General features: G+C 38.9%; 1 protein-coding gene across 2 annotated transcripts in view; it reads left to right on the plus strand.

Annotated features, from left to right (window-relative positions):
- zeb2b (zinc finger E-box binding homeobox 2b) overlaps positions 1–19527 on the plus strand; it is a 225372-nt gene that overhangs the window by 152286 nt on the left and 53559 nt on the right. For both annotated transcript variants that reach the window (XM_061924118.2, XM_061924119.2), the window contains exon 3: positions 2023–2274. In XM_061924118.2, coding sequence (XP_061780102.1) covers positions 2023–2274 — 252 coding nt within the window. The remainder of the gene's footprint in view (positions 1–2022; positions 2275–19527) is intronic.

Here is a 19527-nt window from a genome sequence, read left to right on the forward strand (position 1 = left end):
ACTTGGCGCGATGATGTCATGTTATCCATGGAAAAATGCATTTTTAGACGATATGATCTGCCTGAGCGGCTAGGAAACTTGTTGCCTTTCCGTTAAGAACAATAAATTAGTTTTTAGTATAAGTTTGCTGGTTTCAAGAAATGTAATATCATTATGTCAAGATAATGGCACTAGCATTTACTTTATTTAAGAATATTTTCAACATATTGAGCAAAAAGGTCTCTTTTTTTTTCTACCAAGAAAAGTGCACTTGTTTTTAGTGAGAATATACTTATTTTAAGCTATTTTTGGGTTCATTGAGATTAGCTAATTTTTTACTTAGTCTTGACAAGCCAAATTTTTTTGTTCTATTGGCAGATAATTGTGCTTAGTTCAAATAAAATACCCCTCATTTTTGTTTTTTTTTCTTGTTTTTGAACACTGACTTTTTGCAGTATACTATATATATATATATATATATATATATATATATTCCTTGCACACTAATTGACTGAAAGAGCATGCACTTGGCGTGATGATGTCATGTTATCCATGGAAAAATGCATTTTTAGACAATATAATTTGCCTGAGCGGCTAGGAGACCCCGAGAGTAACAAGCGCTTGCCTTTTTGCCTTTCCATTAAGAACAATAAATTAGTTTTTAGTATAAGTTTGCTGGTTTCAAGAAATGTAATATCATTATGTCAAGATAATGGCACTAGCATTTACTTCATTTAAGAATATTTTTCAACATATTGAGCAAAAAGGTCTCTTTTTTTTTTTCTACCAAGAAAAGTGCACATGTTTTTAGTGAGAATATACTTATTTTAACGTATTTTTGGGATTTTTGAAGTTAAATAATTGTACTTGTTTTGGAAAGTCTTGACAAGCTAAATTTGTTTGTTCTATAGGCAGATAATTTTGCTTAGTTCAAATAAAAGACCCCTAATTTTTATTTTTATTTTCTTGTTTTTGAACACTGACTTTTTGCAGTATATATATATATATATATATATATATATATATATATATATATATATATATATATATATATATATATATATATGACATATTGAGCAAAAAGGTCTCCTTTTTTTTCTACCGAGAAAAGTGCACTTGTTATTAGTGAGAATATACTTATTTTAAGCTATTTTTGGGTTCATTGAAGTTAGCTAATTTTACTTGTTTTGGAAAGTCTACAAAATAATAGGTGTATAAATGACACAATATGTTACTGCATAGACTAATTAGGAGTCTTTGTTTGTTTACTTACTACTAAAAGACAAGTTGTCTAGTATGTTCACTATTTTATTTAAGGACTTAACTGCAATAAGAAACATATGTTTAATTTACCCTAAGATTTTTTGTTGAAATAAAGCCAATAATGCAATTTTTTTGTGGTCCCCTTTATTTACAAAAGTACCGAAAAGTATCGAAATAATTTTAGTACCGGTACCAAAATATTGGTATGGATACAACACTAGCGTGTACTAAAACACATGCAAACTTGATAGTACACGCAAAGCTGATCTACTAAACCTCGTCAAATGAGTATAAATGATAAAAATAAATAATATTCAGACCATATTGAATAATGGGAATAATGCGGGCATAGTTGCCGCAAGGGCGCCGCAATTGAGGGTACATGAGAGCGGTGGTGCATTTTTTAAATATTCTTTTAAATTATTATTAATGCACAAATGCTAAAAGTGCAATTTCAATGTGGATGATGAAGGTTATGTTGCATATTTTAAGGTATTTTGGGGTTCATTGAGATTAGCTAATTTGACTTGTTTTGGAAAGTATTGACAAGCCGAATTTTCTTGTTCTATTGGCAGATAATTTTGCTTCGTTCAAATAAAATATCCCTCATTTTTGTATTTTCTTTTCTTATTTTTGAACACTGACTTTTTGCAGTGCACATGTTCATGTGCGAGACACGCCCGGGAAAGAAAACATGTATAAATGATTCCATAAAATGTTGATTGAGCAGCAATGAAAGTGGACCCGCCCACTCATCACATCCTTCTCTCTGTTTCGCAGCTCTTAACTACGAGAATGTGGTGGAAACCGGCTCAGAGACGGAGGAGGAGGACAAACTGCAGGTGTCGGAGGAGGACCCGCTGATCAATGGCGCCGGTAGCCCGGCCAGCCTCGTCAACGCCGAGTCGTCGCCTCGCCCCGAGAGCCACAGGCTGCCTGCCAAGGAGGAGGAGGACGACGAGATGCGGGACAGCGGCGTGGAGCACATCTGGCCTGACAGTGACATGCTGAGCGCCTCGGTGGATGGTACCGGTGAGTGTCAGGAGATGATGTCATACTTCTGGGGAGTGGGGTGTTGAGTGGGCGGGTGGGGGGGGGATACAGAGGGCACTAGTGTTGTCCCCATACCAATATTTTGGTACTTTTCTAAATAAAGGGCACCACAAAAAATGTAATTGTTGGCTTTATTTTACCAAAAAATCTTAGTGTACATGAAACGTATGTTTATTATTGCAATTTAGTCCTTAAATAAAATTGTCATGTCTGTGTGATCATGTTTGTTTTTTGGTCATGTTCGTTTTGGTTTTTGTTTTGTCACCATAGCAACCATTAGTTTTCACCTGTCACGTCACGCACCTGTTTCACGTTTTGAGTCACGCACCTGCTTTCACTAATCATGTCCATAGTATTTAAGTTCATTCTTTTCAGTTTGTCGTGCTGACGACATCCCCACATTTATACTCTCCACACGCTTATGATCCTTGCTGTTCTTTTTTTCATGCCGGTTCCATGCCAAGTAAGTTTTTGTTTATTAAGCCACAGTTAGTGTTTTTTGTTGTTCATAGTTTTTGCCTTTGTGCAAGTGTTTGGTTTCATAGTTTGTTCTCCGCCATTGTGCGCGCCTTTTGTTTACTTTCTGGTTTTGTATTTATAGTCTTTAAATAAAAAAAATTTATCTTCATTCCCGTCTCGCCCGAGCCAACTTTCCGTTGCATCCCGGAAAAGCTAACACCCAAGACCAAGTCATGACAGTAAAAAAAGAACAGCAAGGATCATAAGCGTGTGGAGAGTATAAATGCGGGGATGTCGTCAGCACGACAAACTGAAAAGAATGAACTTAAATACTATGGACATGTTCGTTTTGGTTTTTGGACTTTTTGTGCGCTTTTGTTTTGTCACCATAGCAACCATTAGTTTTCACCTGTCACGTCACGCACCTGTTTCACGTTTTGAGTCACGCACCTGCTTTCACTAATCATGTCCATAGTATTTATAGTTGGAATTGGGGGTTAAATCACCAAAATGATTCCCGGGCGCAGCCACCGCTGCTGCCCACTGCTCCCCTCACCTCCCAGGGGGTGATCAAGGGTGATGGGTCAAATGCAGAGAATAATTTCGCCACACCTAGTGTGTGTGTGACAATCATTGGTACTTTAACTTTTTTAACTTTAAGTTCATTCTTTTCAGTTTGTCGTGCTGACGACATCCCCGCATTTATACTCTCCGCACGCTTATGATCCTTGCTGTTCGTTTTTTTACTGTCATGACTTGGTCTTGGGTGTTAGCTTTTCCGGGATGCAACGGAAAGTTGGCTCGGGCGAGACGGGAATGAAGATACATTTTTTTATTTAAAGACTATAAATACAAAACCAGAAAGTAAACAAAAGGCGCGCACAATGGCGGAGAACAAACTATGAAACCAAACACTTGCACAAAGGCAAAAACTATGGACAACAAAAAACACTAACTGTGGCTTAATAAACAAAAACTTACGTCTCCTAATTAGTCTGCAGTAACATATTGTGTCATTTATACACATATTATTTTGTACACATTTTAGAGGGACAAACTGTAAAAATTGATTATTAATCTATTTGTTCATTTACTGTTAATATCTGCTTACTTTCTATTTCAACATGTTCTATCTACACTTCTGTTAAAATGTAATAATCACTTATTCTTCTCTTCTTTGATACTTGACATTAGTTTTGGATGATACCACACATTTAAGTATCGATTTGATACCAAGTAGTTACAGGATCATACATTGGTCATATTCAAAGTCCTCATGTGTCCAGGGACGTATTTACTGACTTTATAAACATAATATACATTTTATTAAAATGAAAGAAGATGTTTTGATGCTGAAAATATTGATCTAATCATAGCAGTATCAACTAGATATGCTCATGTACTTGGTATCATTACAGTGGATGTCAGGTGTCGATCCACCTATGACATATTTCCTGAGTTTATAAACGTAATCAATCAATCAATCAATCAATGTTTATGTATATAGCCCCAAATCACAAGTGTCTCAAAGGGCTGCACAAGCCACAACGACATCCTCGGCTCAGAGCCCACATAAGGGCAAGGAAAAACTCACAACCCAGTGGGATAATAAAAGAATTAAAAAAGAAGATTTTGTGATGTAATCATAGTAGTATCAACTAGATACGCTCCTGTACTTGGTATCATTACAGTGGATGTCAGGTGTAGATCCACCAATGGCGTTTGTTTATATTGTAGCGTCCCGGAAGAGTTGGTGCTAAAGGGGATTCTGGGGATTTGTTCTGTAGTGTTTATGTTGTATTGCAGTGCAAATATTCTCCCGAAATGTGTTTGTCATTGTTGTTTAGTGTGGTTTCACTATATGGCACATGTTTATGACAGTGTTGTTTAGTGTGGTTTCACTATATGGCACATGTTTATGACAGTGTTGTTTAGTATGGTTTCACTATATGGCACATATTTATGACAGTGTTGGCATTGTTTCTACGGCCACCCCTGTCATGATCCGTGGTCCGGATCATGTTTTGTTTACTTGTGTTCTGTTAGTTTTGGACTCCCCTGAGTTCCTGTTTTCTGCACTTCTGGGTTTGTTTTGGTTACCATGGCTACTAATTGGTTTCACCTGCCTCTGATTAGTGTTCGGCACTAATCAGAGAGCAATTCATTCACGTTGCTCGCCACACTCGGTCTGGCTTCCTAGTTTGCATCAGGCAACAGGTAACGACAGTTAGTTCTTTGATCCCTCTTCTATAATTTGATTCCTGTTTTGGATGCTAGCTTCCACGCTAGTTTCTACTTTGCTTTGCCATCCGTGCTATCGACACGCTGAAGAATAAATCATTTCCTACCTGCACGCTTTGTCCGGAATCCGTCTGCATCTTGGGAGAACAAATCCCCCGCATCACAATGCGACCCGATCGTTGCACACCCTTAGTGTGACACGTATGGATGTCGAGTAATTATGCCGTGTGTTGCAGTGTGTTGAAGTCAAATTGAACGTCTTAATGGTTAATGATCGGAAATTGTGTAATCTTGTCTGGACTTTGACAACTTTTGGCACACCCAGTGTGTAGTGAAGCATGGGTATGGCCATCACTTAGCCGCCAGCTAGCTAGCCATGTCTTAAAGCACTTCTTCCTGAGGGCGTTTCAGTGTTATAACTTCACCTTTATCTTTACTTTTTAAGCCAAAATGCATCCGTTCTCTCTTTTCTGTCTACACACTGTGTCTGCTTGTAAGTACTCAGTGTGCGTGCGCTGCCAAACATGCTCCTCTGCATGACACGGCGTGACAATGACCGGTAATTTTTCGAGGCGGTATAGTACCGAATATGATTCATTGGTATCACGGTACTATACTAATACCGGTATACCGTACAACCCTAGAAGGCTCACCTCACAAACGTCTCTTTGCTTATTTTAGTTAATGAAAATGTGACACCCGGCAGCAGTTTAGGGTTCATTTCAACCATCCGAGGCTCAAGTAGACTTTTCCTTACTCTGATGTGCCAGATGTGCGGCGTTCAGGTGAGCTTTCAGTCACAGAACTTCCCTTATCTGACTGCCACGTTCTTTATGTGCACATGTCTTATACTGTAAACCCCCCCCCCCCCCAATCTGGTGCCAGAGTAAACTTAAACAAATGCGCCCGAGCGTAGAACAAACAATGCTCGAGCCAGGTCTGTCGGTGAGGCCGCGGTGGAACCTCCCCCTCGCTGGCAAGCCTGGTAAATAATCATTTTGGTATCTATCTTTCACACGGTAGAGCCACGCGTTTATTTGAGGCAAAAGCGAAATAAATATTGCGTCATATAATTTGGGAGGAGATGACGTCATCCAAGCTGGAGACTGATGTGGCGTAAGGGACTCTGCAAAAAGTGAAATCTAAGTAAGATGAAATATGTCAAATAAGGGTGATATTTGCTTATTTTCTGTCTGATAAGATAATTCTTCTCACTAAGCAGATTTTATGTTAGAGTGTTTTACTTGTTTTAAGTGTTTTGGTCCTAAATGATCTCAGTAAGATATTACAGCTTGTTGCTGAGATTTGATGACCTATATTGAGTAAAACATGCTTGAAACTAGAATATCAAGTGTTGCAAAGCTGTGTCATCAACACTCACAAGCTTGTGCAGCCCTTTGAGACACTTGTGATTTAGGGCTATATAAATAAACATTGATTGATTGATTGATTGAAGTATAAAATTACTTTTTTAAAGTCATCATTTCTTATTTCAAGCATGAAAAAAAAAATCATGACAGCCAAATGGAGTTTGCTGTTTTATTTTCAATGAAATAATAAAAAATAGGTACTCATATAGTAGTACAGTTGGCACAGTACAGTAAACTGACAGTTAATATTTAAACATTTAACATTTCAAACAATTTTGAACAGAAATAGTTCATGCACATTCAGATAAATTCTTCAAAGTTACAATAAAAAAAAAATGTTGGCCGGGGGCCGGGCTGTATATATGTGCACTAATTGACTGAAAGAGCACAAACTTGACGCAATGATGTCATGTTATCCATGGAAAAATGCATTTTTAGACAATATGATTTTGCCTGAGCGGCTAGGAGACCCCGAGAGTAACAAGCGCTTGCCTTGTTGCCTTTCCATTAAGAACAATAAATTAGTTTTTATTATAAGTTTGCTGGTTTCAAGAAATGTAATGTCGAGCGCATATCATTATGTCAAGATAATGGCACTAGCATTTACTTCATTTAAGAATATTTTTCAACATATTGAGCAAAAAGGTCTCTTTTTTTTTTCTTCTACCAAGTAAAGTGCACTTCTTATTAGTGAGAATATACTTATTTTAAGGTATTTTTGGGTGCATTGAAGTTAGCTAATTTTACTTGTTTAAGAAAGTCTTGACAAGCCAAATTTTCTTGTTCTATTGGCAGATAATTTTGCTTAGTTTTTGTAATTTTTTTTTATTGTTTTTGAACACTGACTTTTTGCAGTGCAGCTTTTTAAACACATCATCACAAAATGCTTTTTGGGCAAGTTAGTTTTGTTGTTTTATTGTCCGATGTTATTCCTGCTATTTTAACTGTCCCGTATTTTTTTTACATTAAAAAAATACACCTGTTTTGGTTTGCATTTTTCCTGTCCTCACTTTTAAATGGACACAAGTTTGTTAGTTATTGAAATGTTTGCAACAGCCTAATGAGCAGCGTAGTTACATTCTAAATACATATTTATGAACAAATTAGTCGTCTTTGTTTTTAGTAAGCACATGCCTAAAAAATATCTCACGCTGCGTTTTAAAATGGATAGCTAATTAAGAGACCCTGAATACGTGTACGCTTTATAAGACAACTCGTCGACTTATTGTTACGATCGTCGACTATCAAAATAGTCGTAACTTGCAGCCCCAGTGTGATGTTGTCATGTTTTTTGTTATTTTCGGTTTAAGACTCCAGCAGTTCCTGTTTGCGCTCCCTTGTTTGTTTTAATTTCCATGACGACTGATTAGTTTCACCTGTCTCATGTGTGTGACTCACGCACCTCTTCTAATTTAGAGACTATTATTTAAGCCTGTTTTGCCAGTTAGTCGTCCTGGCGACATTACTCTGTTTTGACTTTTCTTGCCATAGTTCATGCTGTTCGATTTTTTTGTTTCATGTCCATAGTTCTTGCTATTTGTTTCAAGCCACAAATTTAGTGAGTTTTTTTATGTTTTTAGTTTCATGTTTCATGTCCATAGTTTATGCTAAGTCTTAGCTTTTGTTTTCCGCGTTAAGCTTGTCTACGCCTTGAGCGCTTTTTGTGGTACTTTGAATTTGAATAATTACATAATGTTCCTACCTTCAAACCTTGCGCAGTATAGTTCGATTGCATCCCGGGAGAACAATCCTCGCAGAAAAACTCCTCGTCTTGACAGATGTGTAAAATAGTTGCGATTGATTTCAAAATTAACATGTTAATGCGAATTAATCCATCATCACTATTAGTCTGATCAACATTTTAACTAGTGCAATCTAATGGTTATTTTTTTAACCAGAGTAATCACACTTTTGAATTTAGATTAATAATGATTAATCACTTGCTTGAATAATTTTTCTTGTTAGAATGTCATACAGGAATAGTTTTTTTAATGTCTTGCTTGAATTAAAGTCATTTATTCGCTTAAAACTTGAAAACAGTTGTGTATTATGTGCCATCTGGGTGTATTTTGAAGTGAAAATTGCCAGTGAGCACACCAGTCCATGAGTCTCCGCACCCATCCTGGTACTGGCGTATACATTGACCTGATCACTAACCGTATAAAATCTGCCACCTTTCAGGTAACCGTCTGTGGCTATGGTAAAAGAGCAGGTATAAGGTCAAAATAAATAGTGTGATAGATCTGAGTATATACACGAATAATGCAGTATTTTTTCTGTGATTAAACACGTGAGTCAACTCGTTATTTTTGACAGTTTTCACGGCAAAAAGTCAGTGTTCAAAAACAAGAAAAAAAAAATACAAAAATTAGGGGTATTTTATTTAAACTAAGCCAAATTATCTGCCAATAAAACAAGAAAATGTGGCTTGTCAAGACTTTCCAAAACAAGTAAAATTAACTAACTTCAATATACCCAGAAATAGCTTACAATAAGTATATTCTCACTAATAACAAGTGCACTTTTCTTGGTAGAAAGAAAAAAAGAGACCTTTTTGCTCAATATGTTGAAAAATATTCTTAAATGAAGTAAATGCTAGTGCCATTATCTTGACATAATGATATTACATTTCTTGAATCCAGCAAACTTATACTAAAAACTAATGTATTGTTCTTAATGGAAAGGCAACAAAGCAAACGCTTGTTACTCTCAGGGTCTCCTAGCCGCTCAGGCAAATCATAATGTCTAAAAATGCATTTTTCCATGGATAACATGACATCATCGCGTCAAGTTTGTGCTCTTTCAGTCAATTAGTAGGCCAACATTTTTTTTTTATTGTAATTTTGAAGAATTTATCTGAATGTGCATGAACTATTTCGGTTCAAAATTGTTTGAAATGTTAAATGTTTAAATATTAACTGTCAGTTTGCTGTACTGTGCCAACTGTACTACTATATGAGTACGTGTTTTCTATTGTTTCATTGAAAATAAAACAGCAAAGTCCATTTGGCTGTCATCTGTTTTAATTATGAGACACAATTGTGTCAAAATCATGATTTTTTTTTTCATACTTGAAAAAAGAAATGATGACTTTAAAAAAGCAGTTTTATACTTGTGAGTGTTGATGACACAGCTATGCAACACTTGATATTCTAGTTTCAAGCATGTTTTACTCAATATAGGTCATCAAATCTCAGCAACAAGCTGTAATATCTTACTGAGATCATTTAGGACCAAAACACTTAAAACAAGTAAAACACTCTAACATAAAATCTGCTTAGTGAGAATAATTATCTTATCAGACAGAAAATAAGAACATATCACCCTTATTTGAGATATTTCATCTTACTTAGATTTCAGTATTTGCAGTGTGAGTACGGTATTAGGATAAAACACAGTCTTTTTGCCTTAAAGTTCCAATGTGTATTTTAGGGAACATCATTGAAATCTAGTTTTCTGCATGCAACATAACCTTCATCCTCCACATTGAAATTGCACTTTTAGCATTTGTGCATTAATAATAATTTAAAAGAATATTTAAAAAAATGCACCACCGCTCTCATGTACCCTCAATTGCAGCGCCCTTGCGGCAACTATGCCCGCATTATTCCCATTATTCAATATGGTCTGAATTTTATTTATTTTTATCATTTATACTCATTTGACGAGGTTTAGTAGATCAGCTTTGCGTGTACCGTATTTTCCGCACCATAAGGCGCCCTGGGTTATAAGCCGCGCCTTCAATGAACGGCATATTTCAAAATTTTGTCCACCTATAAGCCGCCCCGTGTTGTAAGCCGCATCTAACTGCGCTAAAGGAATGTCAAAAAAACAGTCAAATAGGTCAGTCAAACTTTAATAATATATTAAAACCAGCGTGATGTGGGCGCACATGGAGTCGTATATCAACATGGACGGAGCTGCGTGAAAAAAGCCACCCGGCCTCTTCGCGTAAACTTACCTTAACCACTCGCTCATCTTTTCTTCATCCATCCCTTCGAGTTAGCTTTTATGATGACGCCGGCTGGAAAGGTCTCTTTTGGCAAGGTCTTCCTTTTGAATATCACCATGGGTGGAAGTTTCTGGCCATTAGCATGGCAAGCTAGAACCACAGTGAAGGATGACTTCTCATTCCCTGTGGTGCGAATATTCACCGTACGTGCTCCCGTTGTATCCACAGTGCGGTTCACAGGAATATCAGTTGCTGTGAAATAGTAATCCGTGTGCGGATGGAGAGATTGCGTCTTTTCATGAACCGGATCCCTGTCGCTTAGTAGGAGCCATTTTGTGGTCTTTAAAGATGTAAACACACAAAGGAAATGAAACGTACGGTAATATCCGCGCGCTTTTTGTCCTTCTACGCGGGCGGGTGGTTGCTTACAGTAGAAGAAGAAGCGCTTCCTGTTCTATGGGGGCGGGTGCTTACCTTGGCGGTTGCTTGCGTAGAAGAAGAAGCGCTTCCTGTTCTACCGGGAAAAAAGATGGCGGCTGTTTACCGTAGTTACGAGACCGTAACTTTATGAAAATGAATCTTAATATTAATCCATATATAAAGCGCACCGGGTTATAAGGCGCACAGTCAGCTTTTGAGAAAATGTGTGGTTTTTAGGTGCGCCTTATAGTGCGGAAAATACGGTACTACTTTAGGAGCAAAACACTTAAAACAAGTAAAACAATCCAACATAAAATCTGCTTAGTGAGAAGAATGATAAAATAAGAAAATATCACCTTTATTTGAGATATTTCATCTTACTTAGATTTCACTTTTTGCCGTGTAGACGATCAAAATAAATAGTGTGATAGATCTGAGTATATACACGAATAATGCAGTATTTTTTTATGATTAAACACTCGTTATTTTTGACAGCCTTGTAATTTTACTGCAATTTATCCATTGCGCGGAATGTGGTCTTTTGCAATGCATTTTCGAGCAGTTTGTCCAAGTAGTGTTACCGTTGCGCATACAAATGTGCAGTTTATCCGGTAGTGACAGGCTGCAGGAGCAAACAAGTCAATATGGGAGACGTTAAACAGAAAGTTGGCCCTCTCCATGGGAAATCGGAGTCCAAAAAAATTAATGACGGAACAGCTGACCGACAAAGCATTATGCACACTCTGCAGGAAGGAGCTTTCTTTACGCCGGAGCATCCTAAAATACCACATAAATAACACAAAATTAGTAACGGGTCCACATTGCTTTTTTCGAGAGGAGCATGAACATGATGTTCAAGGTGCTCTTTATCGAGACTCTTTTGAGAGATAAACTAATGGTGTCATGTCTGTGTAATCATGTTTTGTTTTAAGTCATGTTTTGTTTAGTTTCTGGCTTTTCACTCCCTTGTCTTGTTTGCATGATTGCCCATTAGTTTCACCTGTTCCACGTTTGGACTCATTGTGCACTCTTGTTTGTCACCATAGCAACCATTAGTTTTCACCTGTCACGTCACGCACCTGTGTCACGTTTTGAGTCACGCACCTGCTTTCACTAACCATGTCCATAGTATTTAAGTTCATTCATTTTCTGTTGTTCGTCCTGACGACCGCACCACATTTATGCTCTGTCCATTCTTTCCATGTCCATTCCTCAAGCAACTATTTTTGTCCAAGCCAAGTAAGTTTTTGTTCCATGTTTATAGTCTTTTTGGTTTCATAGTTTGTTCTCCGCCATTGTGCGTGTTTTTTCGTTTGTACTTTTTTTGCTATAGTCTTTTGGTTTCATAGTTTATTCTCCGCCACTGTGCGCGCTTTTCGTTTGTACTTTTTTTTAATATATTAATAAATCATGTATCTTCATTCCCGTCTCGCCCGTGCCAACTTTCCGTTGCATCCCGGAAAAGCAAATACCCAAGACCAAGTCATGAGGCGGCATGGCGTAGTGGGTAGAGCAACCGTGCCAGAAACCTGAGGGTTGCAGGTTCGCTCCCCGCCTCTTACCATCCAAAAATCGCTGCCGTTGTGTCCTTGGGCAGGACACTTCACCCTTTGCCCCCGGTGCCACTCACACTGGTGAATTGAATGATGAATGACAGGTGGTGGTCGGAGGGGCCGTCGGCGCAAATTGCAGCCACGCTTCCGTCAGTCTACCCCAGGGCAGCTGTGGCTATGAAAGTAGCTTACCACCACCAGGTGTGAACGAATGATGGGTTCTACATGTAAAGCGACTTTGGGTACTTAGAAAAGCGCTATATAAATCCCAGTTATTATTATTATGACAGTTGTCGTCAGGACGAACAACAGAAAATGAATGAACTTAAATACTATGGACATGATTAGTGAAAGCCGGTGCGTGACTCAAAACGTGAAACAGGTGCGTGACGTGACAGGTGAAAACTAATGGTTGCTATGGTGACAAACAAGAGTGCACAATGAGTCCAAACGTGGAACAGGTGAAACTAATGGGGTAATCATGCAAACAAGACAAGGGAGTGAAAAGCCAGAAACTAAACAAAACATGACTTAAAACAAAACATGATTACACAGACATGACAAATGGTTTTTATGTGTTATTATGAATTTACACTAAATTAGTTTTGCTTGCAATTTCGTTGTACAATGACAATAAAGATATATTATATTATATTAATGAATTGTGATTAATCAAAATTAATTCATGTGAACCTTGTGGTTAATCAGGTAAAATGTTTTAATTATTTAACCACACTACCCTTCCGCAGAGGTGCAGACCCTCCTCTGACACCGCCTTCAAAGCTGGAAAAGGGCTATGTCAGATTTAAAAGCTGGGGGGGAAAAAAATCCGGTTTATTGAGGCCGAGTCAAGGGGGCTTATGCTATCCGTCACCCCCAGAGGACTGGCAATGAAATGCAATTAAGACTGCGATGGCTCCTCAATTAAATCGATTAACGTGATTAGAAAAAAAGCTTCGATTTATATTCTGTTGCTTAGATTAATCGTCAAATGAGTACAAATGATAAAAATAAATAAAATCCAGACAATATTGAATGACAGACTTTGAATATGACCAATGTATGATCCTGTAACTTCTTGGTATCAGATCCATACCTAAATGTGTGGTATCATCCAAAACTAATGTAAAGTATCAAACAAGAGAAGAATAAGTGATTATTGCATTTTAACAGAAGTGTAGATAGAACATGTTAAAAGAGAAAATAAGCAGTTATTAACAGTAAATGAACAAGTAGATTAATAATCCATTTTTACAGTTTGTCCCTCATAATATGTACAAAATAATAGGTGTATAAATGACACAATATGTTACTGCATAGACTAATTAGGAGTCTTTGTTTGTTTACTTACTACTAAAAGACAAGTTGTCTAGTATGTTCACTATTGTATTTAAGGACTTAACTGCAATAATAAACATATGTTTAATGTACCCTAAGATTTTTTGTTAAAATAAAGCCAATAATGCAATTTTTTTGTGGTCCCCTTTATTTAGAAAAGTACCGAAATGCATCGAAATAATTTTAGTACCGGTACCAAAATATTGGTATCGATACAACACTCGCTTGTACTAAAATACATGCAAACTTGATAGTACACGCAAAGCTGATCTACTAAACCTCGTCAAATGAGTATAAATGATAAAAATAAATACAATTCAGACCATATTGAATAATGGGAATAATGCGGGCATAGTTGCCGCAAGGTCGCTGCAATTGAGGGTACATGAGAGCGGTGGTGCATTTTTTAAATATTCTTTTAAATTATTATTAATGCACAAATGCTAAAAGTGCAATTTCAATGTGGATGATAAAGGTTATGTTGCATGCAGAAAACTAGATTTCAATGGTGTTCCCTAAAATACACATTGGAACTTTAAGGCAAAAAGACTGTGTTTTATTCAAATACCGTACTCGCACTGCAAATACTGAAATCTAAGTAAGATGAAATATCTCAAATAAGGGTGATATTTGCTTATTTTCTGTCTGATAAGGTAATTCTTCTCACGAAGCAGATTTTATGTTTGAGTGTTTTACTTGTTTTAAGTGTTTTGGTCCTAAATGATCTCAGTAAGATATTACAGCTTGTTGCTGAGATGTGATGACCTATATTGAGTAAAACATGCTTGAAACTCGAATATCAAGTGTTGCAAAGCTGTGTCATCAACACTCACAAGTATAAAACTACTTTTTTAAAGTGATAAATTCTTATTTCAAGCATGTAAAAAAAATAAAAAAATCATGACTTAATTAAATAATTAAAACAGATGACAGCCAAATAGACTTTGCTGTTTTAATTTCAATGAAACAATAGAACATACGTACTCATATAGTAGTACACTTGTTATTAGTGAGAATATATTTATTTTAAGTTATTTTGGGGTTCATTGAAGTTAGCTAATTTTACTTGTTTTGGAAAATTTTGACAAGCCAAATGTTCTTGTTCTATTGGCAGATAATTTCAAATAAAATACCCCTAATTTTTGTATTTTTTTTACGGTGTGGTTAATCGAACAAATTAATCAATAGATTACTCAAGTACTAAAATAATAATAGCTGCCACCTTAAATGCAATGTTGACGCCATTCAAAACCCTTTAACGTTTATTAACGTGTTCCATCCCTACATATCATGTAGAAGACTCCCCCCTCACAAACTTGACTCGTTCTTTTGTTGAGCGGCGCTGATTGCCGGGGTGCCAGTCACGGATGCTTGAAAGATAAATACTTTTAATTAGGGGGCAGGGGTAGAACCATTAAAGGAAGCCAGACTGCTGCAAAAAGTCATTAACAATCTTAAATTAAATTTTTATTTTTATGATAGCCATTTACATGTATAATAAGAGTCAATGATTCTTGGAAGGGGAATGACAGGAACGGAGTGCTGCGAGTAGTCATGTAAGACAGCCCCCCCTTTTTAAATGAGCCGGGCTTTGCCATTCATTTCTGCTAATGAACTAGCTGTGCATGAGGCCCGAGAACCCAGGAACCATCAGCATTACATTTTCACACTGGGGGTGGTTCCATTTATTAAGGGAGGGGGGAAGCCTCAATAACACTTCACATCCTTCAGGGATGGAGGCAACAGGACAGTCGGATAAATAAATCAAGATAAAGGATAAACAAGCTGTCGTTGCATACGGTAATTGTTTATTTGATCAAGACCCGCGGTGCCATAATGTCTGTAAATCAGCCGTGTTGCAATTCCCACATAATCTGCTTCTGCCGTGATAAAGTGTCTGACATATTTGGGAGAGCAAGTCAAGTTCATTAGAGCCTCTTTCCCAATCTTGCGGCTGTTGTGTTTCCCAGCCTGCTCTTACTTTGGCGGTGCCTGAGTGTCTGCGCAGATACCTCAGCATAACTGAGTCCTGAGATAAGCGAGCCCTGCTGATCTCGCGGCACCTATCAGGACTTTCATAGTCGCTTGAACGTGGCCTTTGGGTTAAAAATAAATGTCTTCTTAAAAGTCAGAGAGAAAAAAAGACTTCTGCGGTGCTTTTGAATGTTTTTTTTTCAAATGGGACTTCAAGCAAGACTCAGGAAGCTCCTGGGATTCCAGCAGACAATCGGAGCCTTACGTTTGGCATTGTCCTTGACATTCTTCCATCCCACAATGCGGCTGGACGTGGCCTTCTGGAAAGAAATGACATCATCACCCGCTGACAGACATTTGCACATAAATCACCTGCGCTCTGCAGTTCTGTAATAGTGCGGTACCAGACCAGATACGCACTGTAGTGCTGGTAGAAGTTTCCAGTATTCTTGGAGAAACGGTCCAGATTTGACTGTGCGGTGATGCATCACAATGGTTTTGAAAATAGGTCCCGTTTACACTAAGGTTATCCAGGGTTAATCCCACCTTGTCAGGGTTTGTAGGTGCCGAACCCCAAGATGCAGAGAAGGCGGAAGGCATTGTACGAGAAAACATGATTTAATTAAACACTAAGGCTGTGTTGTATCCCAAATAGCTGCAGTGGCTTTTTCTTAAGGTATTCATGTGTGATTTCCACAAGCGTCTGTACATGTAGAGGAAGGAGAAACATGGCCACGTCTGAGTGGTTCGCCTCCATATTTCCAGTGGTTAGCTCCGAGATATGAATCCACTTTATTGTCAAGCTGGCTGTAGCGTGTTCTATCTGGCGTCACTTCCTCTCCGAACTCAGTTTGTAAACGATCAATGAGTCCATACAAAGATTCAAGAAATAGACACCGTCTAAAAATTTGTCCAAGGAGGGGGACATTAAACGCTGGTTTAGTGTGGCTGAAACGGGGTTTAGGCTAAATAATTATCCGTTTAAGGGGTTAAACGACTTAGTGTAGACACGGCCTTGATGCTGACTCAACACACCTCTGGCTATCCTGCGGTCCACAGCGGCACATATTTGTGGCCCGCACTGACTCGGCCGGACATTGGAAAGTTCTCTTGCCGTCTGAGAAGTGTTGTATCCCAAATAGCTGCGATGGCTTTCTCTTAAGGTATTCATGTGTGATTTCCACAAGCGTCTGTACATGTAGAAGAAGGAAAAACACGGCCATGTCTGAGTGATTCGCCTCCATATTTCCAGTGGTTAGCTCCGAGATACGAATCCACTTTATTATCAAGCTGGCTGTGGCGCGTTCTATCTGGCGTCACTTCCTCTCCGAACTCAGTTTGTAAGCGATCAATGAGTCCATACAAAGATTCAAGAAATAGACACCGTGTAAAAATTTGTCCAAGGAGGGGGACATTAAACGCTGATTTAGTGTGGCTGAAACGGGGTTTAGGCTAAATAATTATCCGTTCAAGGGGTTAAACGACTTAGTGTAGACACGGCCTTGATGCTGACTCAACACACCTCTGGCTACCCTGCGGTCCACAGCGGCACATATTTGTGGCCCGCACTGACTCGGCCGGACATTGGAAAGTTCTCTTGCCGTCTGAGAAGTGTTGTATCCCAAATAGCTGCAATGGCTTTCTCTTAAGGTATTCATGTGTGATTTCCACAAGGTTTTGTACATGTAGAGGAAGGAGAAACATGGCCACGTCTGAGTGATTCGCCTCCATATTTCCAGTGGTTAGCTCCGAGATACGAATCCACTTTATTATCAAGCTGGCTGTGGCGCGTTCTGTCTGGCGTCACTTCCTCTCCGAACTCAGTTTGTAAACGATCAATGAGTCCATACAAAGATTCAAGAAATAGACACCGTGTAAAAATTTGTCCAAGGAGGAGGACATTAAACGCTGGTTTAGTGTGGCTGAAACGGGGTTTAGGCTAAATAATTATCCGTTTAAGGGGTTAAACGACTTAGTGTAGACACGGCCTTGATGCTGACTCAACACACCTCTGGCTATCCTGCGGTCCACAGCGGCACATATTTGTGGCCCGCACTGACTCGGCCGGACATTGGAAAGTTCTCTTGCCGTCTGAGAAGTGTTGTATCCCAAATAGCTGCGATGGCTTTCTCTTAAGGTATTCATGTGTGATTTCCACAAGCGTCTGTACATGTAGAAGAAGGAAAAACACGGCCATGTCTGAGTGATTCGCCTCCATATTTCCAGTGGTTAGCTCCGAGATACGAATCCACTTTATTATCAAGCTGGCTGTGGCGCGTTCTATCTGGCGTCACTTCCTCTCCGAACTCAGTTTGTAAGCGATCAATGAGTCCATACAAAGATTCAAGAAATAGACACCGTGTAAAAATTTGTCCAAGGAGGGGGACATTAAACGCTGATTTAGTGTGGCTGAAACGGGGTTTAGGCTAAATAATTATCCGTTCAAGGGGTTAAACGACTTAGTGTAGACACGGCCTTGATGCTGACTCAACACACCTCTGGCTACCCTGCGGTCCACAGCGGCACATATTTGTGGCCCGCACTGACTCGGCCGGACATTGGAAAGTTCTCTTGCCGTCTGAGAAGTGTTGTATCCCAAATAGCTGCAATGGCTTTCTCTTAAGGTATTCATGTGTGATTTCCACAAGGTTTTGTACATGTAGAGGAAGGAGAAACATGGCCACGTCTGAGTGATTCGCCTCCATATTTCCAGTGGTTAGCTCCGAGATACGAATCCACTTTATTATCAAGCTGGCTGTGGCGCGTTCTGTCTGGCGTCACTTCCTCTCCGAACTCAGTTTGTAAACGATCAATGAGTCCATACAAAGATTCAAGAAATAGACACCGTGTAAAAATTTGTCCAAGGAGGAGGACATTAAACGCTGGTTTAGTGTGGCTGAAACGGGGTTTAGGCTAAATAATTATCCGTTTAAGGGGTTAAACGACTTAGTGTAGACACGGCCTTGATGCTGACTCAACACACCTCTGGCTATCCTGCGGTCCACAGCGGCACATATTTGTGGCCCGCACTGACTCGGCCGGACATTGGAAAGTTCTCTTTCCGCCTGAGAAGTGTTGTATCCCAGATAGCTGCAATGGCTTTCTCTTAAGGTATTCATTTGTGATTTCCACAAGCGTCTGTACATGTAGAGGAAGTAGAAACATGGCCATGTCTGAGTGATTCGCCTCCATATTTCCAGTGGTTATTTCCGAGATACGAATCAACTTTATTATCAAGCTGGCTGTGGGGCGTTCTATCTGGCGTCACTTCCTCTCCGAACTCAGTTTGTAAACGATCAATGAGTCCATACAAAGATTCATGACATAGACACCGTGTAAAAATTTGTCCAAGGAGGGGGACATTAAACGCTGGTTTAGTGTGGCTGAAACGGGGTTTAGGCTAAATAATTATCCGTTTAAGGGGTTAAACGACTTAGTATAGACACGGCCTTGATGCTGACTCAACACACCTCTGGCTATCCTGCGGTCCACAGCGGCACATATTTGTGGCCCGCACTGACTCGGCCGGACATTGGAAAGTTCTCTTGCCGTCTGAGAAGTGTTGTATCCCAAATAGCTGCAATGGCTTTCTCTTAAGGTATTCATGTGTGATTTCCACAAGCGTCTGTCCATGTAGAAGAAGGAGAAACACGGCCATGTCTGAGTGATTCGCCTCCATATTTCCAGTGATTAGCTCTGAGATACGAATCCACTTTATTATCAAGCTGGCTGTAGCGCGTTCTATCTGGCGTCACTTCCTCTCCGAACTCAGTTTGTAAGCGATCAATGAGTCCATACAAAGATTCAAGAAATAGACACCATGTAAAAATTTGTCCAAGGAGGGGGACATTAAACGCTGGTTTAGTGTGGCTGAAACGGGGTTTAGGCTAAATAATTATCCGTTTAAGGGGTTAAACGACTTAGT

The sequence above is a fragment of the Nerophis lumbriciformis genome, linkage group LG28, assembly GCF_033978685.3.
Source record: "Nerophis lumbriciformis linkage group LG28, RoL_Nlum_v2.1, whole genome shotgun sequence".
NCBI classification, from domain to species: Eukaryota; Metazoa; Chordata; class Actinopteri; order Syngnathiformes; family Syngnathidae; genus Nerophis; species Nerophis lumbriciformis.